Source organism: Myxine glutinosa, chromosome 4, assembly GCF_964187855.1.
Source record: "Myxine glutinosa chromosome 4, kmMyxGlut1.1, whole genome shotgun sequence".
Taxonomy (NCBI): domain Eukaryota; kingdom Metazoa; phylum Chordata; class Myxini; order Myxiniformes; family Myxinidae; genus Myxine; species Myxine glutinosa.
The window spans coordinates 71,979,836-71,990,205 of record NC_136264.1 but is presented as its reverse complement, the minus strand read 5'-3'; the positions used below and the strand labels follow the sequence as shown (position 1 = coordinate 71,990,205).

The following is a 10,370-nucleotide window of genomic DNA, read 5'->3' as shown; positions in this document are numbered from 1 at the left end:
GAAATTTCGCCGTTATAATTTCGTCGAGCGCAGTAACCGCGGGACCGCGCTCCGGCTCGATTTTGTCGAGCGCAGTACGCGCTCCGAACCGATTTTCCCTCCCAAAATTTGGGCCTAACTAATTTAGTCCCGGGTCCGAATCTCACTCCTCGACACCAATTGTTACAGACGTGGCTTAGATGTTAGTTTACCGAGCGGTTTTGGTATGACCACGTCTGCACAAGTTACCGATTATACTCGACGTTGACGAAGCCGCGCCACGCTGGCTCAATAAGAAAAAGAAGACACCCGGCTGGATTACAATAACACAATACGACACCAATGTTTCGATTCTCAAGTATATTCGTACGGAAAAGGTTAGATTACAGGGGCTAGAGGTATATTACAGGAAGACAGGCACTTAGACACACTCTTATATTAACCCCGGACAGACGACAGACACACGGGACAACGGCTGACTCACACGGGGGTTTGATGGCTAGGAAAGGCAGGATCGATGGCTCCAGGTCCTCCTGGGCTCGGGGCAGGGTACAGTACGGTCCGGTCCGGTCCAAAGATGCGGAAGGTTGCACAGCGCTCGAGGTGGTAACGTTCTTTCACAGGCGGGTTCTCTTCCTCTCAGCGGTCGTAGGCAACGTTCTTTCTCCAGCTAGGGGCGCATCTGACGTCACATCCGGCGCGGGGCCGCGTATATCCGGCGGGGAGTGACACGCCCTCGGCTCGTTAGCTCCGCCTCGTGGAATCGGCACGTTGCTTCTCATTGGGTGCGTGCGGGGGGTTTACCAGGCTCCGCCCTTGACGAGGAGCTGACAAGGAGCCCCTTCGTGGTAACCCCGTGGAGCGCATGGTCTGGAGCGCATCGTCTGGAGCGCATTGTCGATGGCGGCGAACCGAGCCGGTGGGAGGACGCACACTCCCCCCCCGCGCAGCGCCGTGCCCCTCTGTTGTTGTAGACGGGGAAGAAGATGGGAGGAGGTATGGGAAAGGTCCTAAACTCACTACTGGTGCCATATAATCACATTCTGGTGCAACGAAGAGTCATAATTAATGGAAACGAGGCCTTAACTGACATAGACTAAGAATAACTAGGAAGATGTCCGAAAGTTGTCTACGTGTGGTGCGGTGGACCTGGGCACGACATTTAATGGGGGAATAAGGGGAAGGTCGGCTCTACTGATTGTTATTTACATGCAATGGGACTAGGGAATGGGGGATTGGGGAAAGTTGGGGAGTATTGGAGAAAATAGGGGAATATTTACAAGCGGATATGGAGGCCAAATTCCATATTCGCAACAGTATAATTTGTGATTTATTAAGATTGGAGGGCTGGAACTTATCTCCTGTATTTTAGTTAATTATTATGGTCAAAAAAGCTAATCAGTTTAAGTTTCCCCGAGTTTCATTGTAACCCCGAGTTAACATGATCATGACCAGTATATATGCAAGATGCTTATTCTATCCATTGCCAGATGTTTCGGGTTTATTTATTTATTTATTTATTACATGCCTATCATCTTTTATCTTCTTTCCTTGTGCATTCAGAATCCACGATGGTGCAGCGATTGACATACCGCCGGCGTCTGAGCTACAACACAGCGTCCAATAAGAGGAGACTGTGCGTGTCAGATGCTTTGCTGCGGGTGTTCTTTCGAGGCTTACTTGTTTATTTGCTTGGTGCAACTTTTTTACACTATTGTTTACATTTCTCCACTCCGTTTGTAAACTTTTTACCTCTGCCACCGAAGGTGGATGGAGGTTATGTTTTCACCCCTGTCTGTTTGTCAACAAAATATCTCAAAAAGTTGTGGACGTATTCGGCCGAAATTTAACAGAGAGGTAGTTTATGTGACGAGGACGAAATTATTTTGGTGAAGATCCGGATCCGGCTACTATAATTTTTAAGTGATTCTTCACCATTGGGAGATTGGGCCAAAAATGATATATGGCAGGCTATCTCAAAACGTTGTGGACGGACTTGGACGAAACTTGGTGGACCGGTTGTGTGTGTGACAAGGACTAATCGATTTGATTTTGGTGAAGATCTGAATATGGATTCAGATACGAGAACTATTTAATTTTTAAGTAATTCTTCACCAATGAGAGATCGGGCAAAAAGCGATAAATAACTTTATATTAAAAAAAAAGTTATGGACGAGTTATGACTAAACTTGGTGGATGAGTTGGTAAGGTGACAAGAACAAGCTGATTACATTTTGGTTTGGGCCCGAATCCACATCTGGCCCATCATTGGGATACAAAACAAAACTGTTCAGGTGGTGAAGGAATGCGCTCTACCGAGTGCCGTTCTAGTTGGATGAATGTTTTGAGAGGGGGTCGGTTTGAATAGAGGAGGAACCTGTTGGAAATTTTAGCCTTTGCTTTTGATTTATTCGTGTCTGATAGTTGCACCATCAGTCTTTGCCTCACCCCTGAAACGTTTGAAGTGTGCGCACTCATTGTTGCCTTGGTTTGAATATTGACCCAACTATGAACTTTTATTCACTTCACTGGTTCTGGTTCACTGGTAATTCCCTGCTTGTCGTTAAAGGCGGCAAAAAGGGTTGGCGTCGAAGGGCATCCGGCCGTAAAACATTGCTTCAAAAAGGGGACCGAAAAAACAACAACAACCACAGTTCCCGAAAAAGGCCAACCCCCGCTTGCGGGGAAAAAAATGGCCTCTAAAGGTGGTTTTTTATGAACTTTTATTCTGGTGTTCTATATGCAGAGCAAAATCTGCTAGAAAGACAGAAGCTGTGTCCCATCTGCCGGCATTAGTTGGTAGATGTTAATGATCGCACGGTGTTTGTTCTTCATGAAGAGTAGGCGATCTATTGCTGGCACCATGAACAACTTACAGATCCATGCTCTTTAACTTATAGGGGACACTGCATCAGTAGAACACCTGTGCCTCCAGAAATGAGGCAAACAATCAGCCATGTTCCTCCTATGAAAGGATGATGGCTGTGATGTTTTGATTATTAACAAATTGTTCTTCTATTTGTTTAACAATTGATCATTTGACTGATCTGAACACCAAGATGCCTTTTTATTTTCATTATGGACCTTTGATCCACTGCAGTTCTATACAAGTCCCCAAGATCAAATTGCTACCCTTTTCTCTTACTCACGTTTAACCCACTTTGAGTCACTTACCAATGGCGGTGCTGCTTTGTCATTTATGTTCCATCTTCCCATGAGACAAATAATATTGTTCCTTTTACAACATCCAATTGCATTACTCTCTTTGTTTACTACTCTTGTTTTTTTTTGTTGTTGTTGTTGAGCTAAATTTGGCAATTTGTTTATCCGCAGGTCCAAGACTCCTGGGGGGCGGCTGGTGTACCTTTACATGAAAAAGGTGGGAAAAGCACCAAAATCTGCCTGCGGGATTTGTCCTGGAAGATTGCGTGGGGTAAGTGCAATAACCATTTGTAAATTTCCTGGTGCTCTGGGATTTTTCAAGTTTTTCATACAGAGGTCCTTCGTGTTTGGAAGAGTTGGACAAAAAATGGATAGCTGGTAGATGTGCTGACAATAAGAACAGGATACAGGCAGAAACGGATAAGGAAACCTGATGTACAGGTATAGAGGGAGGCAAAGCCTGAGGTTAGAAGAGATTTTGGACATCCATAGGCTATTGCATGAGTTGGTGTTAGGCTGCAAGTCTTGGAGGATTGGAAGGGAGAGCAAATCATGGCATGCTAGAGTCAAGTCCCTGATTAACTGCAAAATAATATTTAGGACTACAACGGCACTTGGTCGAGCGCATTTCACTATCATGCTGAACCGTGTACGTTTGTATCCCACTGATGGGCTGGATCTGCTTCTTCTTATCACCAAAATTTAATCTGCTTGTTCTTGCCACCTACTCAACTCATCCACCACGTTTTGTCATGATTTTTTCACAACGTTTTGAAACATCATACTATAAATCGTTTTTTTGTCGGAGCACACAATGGTGAAGAATCGCATACAAAATTTACTAACACAGCTTTTACTGAATACAGTCAGACCCTGACCTGACATTCACTGGTTCCGCGTATTCGTGGTTTTTCACTTGTTCAAAAATCTTTTTTTTCCATCAGCCACACACAAAGCAACTGGATACACGCAAATAAAAATCTTCCCTGCATTACCTGCTTCTACATTTGCAGCACTGTGCTTCACGTTTTCACAGCTTTTCACGGCCACATAAAAATATTTTAGCCACGCTATACGTGAGCTTCGCGGGATGCCCCACCATTGACACTGTATACATGGCTTCTCGGGATGTCCCATCATTCACCCTGTAAACATGGCTTGGCAGGATATACCACCATTAACACTGTAAACATGGCTTTGCGGGATATCCAACCAGCTGCGTAACACGTCATCCCCCGCGAGTTACTGGACTGAATGAAAACACTCCACCTCATCTATTAGTGCAATTACAGTCACGTGAAAAAGTAAGTACACCCCATGTAAAGTTTTGACTTTTTCAACATATTTCAACACAGCTATTCGATCTTCATTTCAACAATATTGATAGATAAAGGTGATATAATCTATCTATAATTCCAGCAATCTCTGTGTGTGTGTGTGTCTGTGTGTCTGTGTGTGTGTGTGTGTTTGTTTGTTTGTCTGTGACCGCTGTTTCTCGACAACCACGGGTCCGATATACTTTAAACTTGCCAGGTATATTGCTGGGGACCCGAGGATGTGCCTTTTCAAGGTTTCATATTAATCGGACAAGTAGTTACCGAGCTATGTCCAAAAAACGATTCAACCAATCAGAGAGCAGCGAGCTATCACGTGTGCCGAACGTGCCGAACAGACTCTGCCTCGGACGGCACATTTGAGAGCGTATTCATTTATTTCACGTTGGCAAACTATGTTGGCGTTAAACTATGTTTTAAAACTAATTAAAACTAATTTGCCATTCTTTCGCTTTCCTGCGCCTTTGTGCACGCTATGGCGATTTCTTTACCAAACTCCGCAAGCCGTTCGCTTTGGACCAAACCATTTCATATAAATAGAGGGGGGGGGGATTGTCACCGTACTCGCAAGCCGTTCGCTTTGGACCAAACCATTTCATGTAAATAGAGGGGGGGGATTGTCACCGTACTCGCAAGCCGTTCGCTTTGGACCAAACCATTTCATGTAAATAGAGGGGGGGGATATAATTTTAGATATATATATAGTACGGGCATGCCCTAGTATAACAAATATCATGAAACATTTACATTTTGTAGTCCATTGTATAATTTAAATAAACATAAATGCAAATTTCGCATGTGGAAAAAGTAAGTACACCCCGACATTTATCACTACTTCAAATACCTAAAATTAGAATCAGGTGCACCAGCTCAGGTGCAAATGATGAGAACATCGTTAGAGAGGATCTTGGAGGAACCTGTCTTATTTAAACCTCAGACATTTCGTTTGGTTTGCTCTTTGTTGTTGAAGTGTGCGGCGTCACCATGCCGAGATCAAAAGAGCTCTCAGGCTTTCAGAAAGAAGGTTATAGATGTCTACGAGTCTGGGAAGGGATTTAAAAAGATCTCCAAACAATTTGAAATCAATCATTCGACTGTCCAGAAGATCATCTACATGTGGAGAAGATTCCAAACAACTGCCAACTTGTTCAGGCTAGGCCGCCCCATCAAGTTCAGCCCGAGAACAGACCGCAAGATGCTGAAAGAAGTCTCGAAGAACCCCAGAATGTCATCACAGGACCTACAGGTAGCTCTTGCCACTGTTGATGTCAAAGTGCTTGAGTCTACCATTAGAAAGAGGCTGCACAAGTTTGATCTACATGGGAGGTGTGCAAGGAGGAAACCTTTGCTGTCCAGAAAGAACATCAGGGCAAGACTAAAGTTTGCCAATGAACACCTCGGCAAAGACCAGCACTTCTGGAACAATGTGCTCTGGACATATGAGTCAAAGGTAGAGCTATTTGGACACAGTACCAGAAGACATGTTTGGTGAAAACCAAAGACAGCATTTGACCACAAGAACCTGATACCAACTGTAAAGCATGGTGGTGGAAATATTATGGTTTGGGGCAGCTTTGCTGCATCTGTGCCTGGGCAGCTCACCATCATGTAATCCACTATGAATTCTTCATTGTACCAGAGGGTGCTTGAGGATAATGTGAGGCCATCTGTCGGAAAGTTGAAGCTCAACCGAAGGTGGACCTTGCAACATGACAATGACCCGAAACATACCAGTAAATCCACCAAGGAATGGCTGAAAAGAAAGAAATGGAGGGTTCTGGAATGGCCAAGTCAAAGCCCGGATCTAAATCCCACCGATATGTTGTGGGGGGATTTGAAACGAGCTGTGCATGCAAGAAACCCCTCAAACATCGCACAGCTGAAAGAATTCTGCATGGAGGAGTGGGCAAAAATTTCTCCCAGTCGATGTCAGAGACTGGTAGACAGTTATAAGAAACGCCTACTTGAGGTTGTTTCTGCCAAAGGGGGCAATACCACCTATTAGAGCCAAGGGTGTACTTACTTTTTCCACATGCAAAATTTGTATTTATGTTTATTTAAATTATACAGTGGACTACAAAATGTAAATGTTTCATGATATTTGTTATATTATATCACCTTTATCTATCAATATTGTTGAAATGAAGATCAAATAGCTGTATGTTGAAATATGTTGAAAAAGTCAAAACTTTACATGCGGTGTACTTACTTTTTCACGTGACTGTAGCTGTCCTTTTCCCCATTGAATCAATTCCTCGACATTCACAGAATTTTCCATGAATCAGGAACCTATCCTCCTCCCTCTTTTCCCATTGAAACAATTCCTCCACATTCGTGCATTTTCCAGGAACGTATTTTGGGGTCCGACTATACTGCATATCGTTTTTGACCCTACCTCTCAATGGTGAAGAATCACCTAAATAGTTATTGTATCCGTATCTGGATTTTCTCCAAATTCAAGATAATTGGTCCTTGTCGCACACCCTACCTTCCAACCAAGTTTCAGCCAAATCTGTCTTTAACCTTTTGAGATCTCGTGCTCACAGACGGACTGACAGACAAACAAACAAACAGGTGAAAACGTAACGTCCACCCACCTTCTGTGGCATAGGTAAGAATCAGGCATTGCATTTGTTGTTCCACATTAATGGTGTCAGGTAGCGTTCACACACCAATGGATATTAGTCATGGCCCGAGCATCGACCAACATATTTGCAAGCAGGCCTACATTTTAGGACATGTCGAAATGGATATTTAAGTCGTTGCCAGTAACAGAGTTGGAAGTGTAAATGAAAGAAAACTGAAACCCCCTCCATCCTGTTTTTTCTTTATTAAATGTCAGACTCCACTCTGGTTTGCTTTATAATAAACCACTTTTAAAAGGCTTGCATTCCTTAAATTTGTCTTTTATTCCTGTTCTTTCATGTTTTTGCATCTTTGATATTCACGATTTAAGGTTTGCTCGGCAGATATCCAGTTTAGGTTACATTCGTTTTCTACTGTTATTCAGCATGTAAATGCTTTCTTTTGATTTCTACTGTTTTAAAGCGAGTTTAGCTTTATGGTAATTTTTTTTGTAGTTGTACTATGTTCTGAAGTTTCAGTGTGACTCATCAGTGTGGTAAAAGTGTTTTGTGATTCTCAACGGCCTTGAATATTACACCTGTGAGCCACTTTGGATTATTTAATTAGCATGCATCTTGTAGTTTCTTGTATTATTACTGGTAGTTAGGTCCTAGTGTAACTTGTGTCTGCACAGATCAAAGCCGTGCGACCAGCTGTGCTTAAAAGGCTCTCCAAGACGAGAAAGCATGTCTCGCGTGCATATGGAGGATCGATGTGCGCCAAATGTGTTCGAGACAGGTATGAGGAATTTTTGGGGTTCGGGGCTTATTTGAGGTATTGAATTTTACATTCTGAGATTGAGTTACTGTCAGTTTCAGTAATTGATCTGTATATCCACTTCTACTGTACTTATGAGTATTATTTTCAAATATACACAAAGAATTAAGTTAAGCACCCCTACACAACGAATTAAGGTAAGCACCCCCTAATATATATTCTTTGTGTATATGTATACATTGGCATATATTCTAAGGTATGTGAGATCAAATAATGATTGGTATGACATTAGCAATTATCCATTGATGAAATTGAGTGATCAAAGTGAAAAAAAGTGATTGGTTGAGTCAGTGATCCGATCACGTGGGTCCTACACACGTTATTGACGCAAAGATCGCTAGAGGTCTTCTCAGAACAATGACTGTACGTTAGAAAACATAAACGTCATCCACACTGTCCGTGATGGACCTATAGCTCCATACTTAAATTGAGGTGAAAATATGCCTAAAATTCCCAAAAAATTTCACCTTAAATTATGCAGAATAAAATATTGAAAACGGCATGATTGTTATGTTTTTATGTGACCATAATATCACTTCTCCAGAAAATATAGCAATATCATGGGTATATTACACTGTTTTGACGACAACAAACTTGTAATGTGCGAGGTTGTAAAAAAACGGGGGGGGTGCTTAACTTAATTCTTTGTGTATACATCGTGTGTGTTTGTGTGTTTTTTTGTTTGTTTGTTTTTTGTGTTTTTTTTTTTTTTTGGTGTGTTTTTTAAACTCAACTGGACTACCGTCCAGTTGAGTTCATCGCATACTGAACCCTCCGGCGTCCGGTGTCTGTCGTCGTAGTCATCGTCATCGTCTGTCAACTTTTCTACTTTAACACTCCAGCGTCCACAAATATCAACCGATTCTGATCAAACTTGACATGCAGCATCCTTACCCCAAGGAGCAGGTTGGTATTACATTTCAGCCCGATCCGTTGAGAAATGGCGGACTTAGGCGACCATTTTGTTTTTGGTCATGAAAACGACGTTAACACTCTAGCGTCCACAAATATTAACAGATTTTGATCAAACCTAGAATGTTTAACCCTTACCACACAAGGTAGGTTGCTATTGCATTCCAACCTGACCCGTCACAAAATGGCCGCCATAGGCCGCCATATTGTTTTCAGCTCCGAAACGACGTTATATATTTTGTATTCATTTGACATATATAAATATCATGAAACATTTACTCCTACTCAATTCTATTTCTGCAATATTGTTGCAAAGCTTAGAGATGCATCGTCACGTTTGCAGCCGTAGTTTCTGGCAGTCAGGTAACATTTTTCTCAATGATTAGCATGTATATGAGATGTCCATATACATTTTCCCTATAACTTTCATGACAAGGATTCCCCACAATTTCTTCTGACGTCACTTAAATATGCACGTGCGACATTTTGTGGGCATGTTCACTGGGACAAGATGTGGGGGTGGGTGACTTTGAAAGCGAATTACACCCGTTTCCTTTTATCTGCACAACTATATTTCTGCAACATTGTTGCAAAATGTAACATTGTATCAATTGTAAAACAAGGGCAAGTATGAGGATACAAGGACCTTAAAATTTTTACACAAGGTTGTTGGCTTTTCATTTAAGTCAAATCTAGTACAGACAACTGACCTACTTTAAAGTTGTCCAGTCAGTTCAGTTGAGTTCTGCTTCCCTGGAAGCTCTAGTTTTGTTTGTGTTTTAGTTATTCTAATGTCATGATTACTGTTTTTTTTGATTGGGTACCCCCTTGTGTTGGTAATGGAACTTAAGATTGTTTGTCTTTTTTTTTTTTAACTGTTCTTGTTGCAGAATAAAACGAGCTTTTCTGATTGAAGAGCAGAAGATTGTGGTCAAGGTCTTGAAGGCTCAAACACAGAAGTCCAAGTGAATGTTGTTTGTTTGCACTTGATGTCTTCGGGAAAAAAATTAAAAACCTTCAAACTGTTTTATTGATTGTTGTGCTTATTTTAGGATAACTATACAAGTTTGGCTTGTGAGATGGCTTGCAGGGACACACACATGCCTCTAATATTCCGTCAGCCAAAATCTCGTGCCATTCTTGGGCAATTTTTTGGAGGTAACTTGATATTACCAGAAGTACATAAAAATATTGTGATGAGAAATCACCAAGTTCCCACATTTTTCTTTGCACATTAATTGGAGAACAATGGCCAAAGAAATGGTTTCAAATGCCGTGTTACGGTCTTCCCTCCATAGATGTCGTGTCGCTCGTGAGGAGGTGGCAAACGTTTGTCGTCTCGGTTGAAACGGGTCTCTTGCTCACCGATCCAATATGGCAGCGGCTGTGCATTGTTTTATACACATTGTTCCCCCTGAAACTGGCCTAATTATGCAATTTTGTGCAATTTGTTTGGCGCGATTTAAATGATCTGAAAGATGGAAGCTTTGGGATAGTATAGAGCAGAGAATCGCCCCACAGTTCATTGCTTCGGTCAAGAAATGCACTCTGAAACCAGATCTCGATTATCAGAAGTGTTAC

General features: G+C 42.1%; 1 protein-coding gene across 1 annotated transcript; it reads left to right on the top strand.

The window, feature by feature from the left end:
- Positions 1 to 1,520: 1,520 nt before the first annotated feature.
- Positions 1,521 to 9,816, top strand: RPL34 (ribosomal protein L34). The gene is made up of 4 exons (XM_068112532.2): positions 1,521 to 1,615; positions 3,313 to 3,412; positions 7,735 to 7,838; positions 9,680 to 9,816. Exons 1-4 carry the CDS (start codon positions 1,551 to 1,553, stop codon positions 9,756 to 9,758), a joined length of 348 nt encoding a protein of 115 aa, XP_067968633.1. The 5' UTR covers positions 1,521 to 1,550; the 3' UTR covers positions 9,759 to 9,816.
- The last annotated feature ends 554 nt before the right edge of the window (positions 9,817 to 10,370 follow it).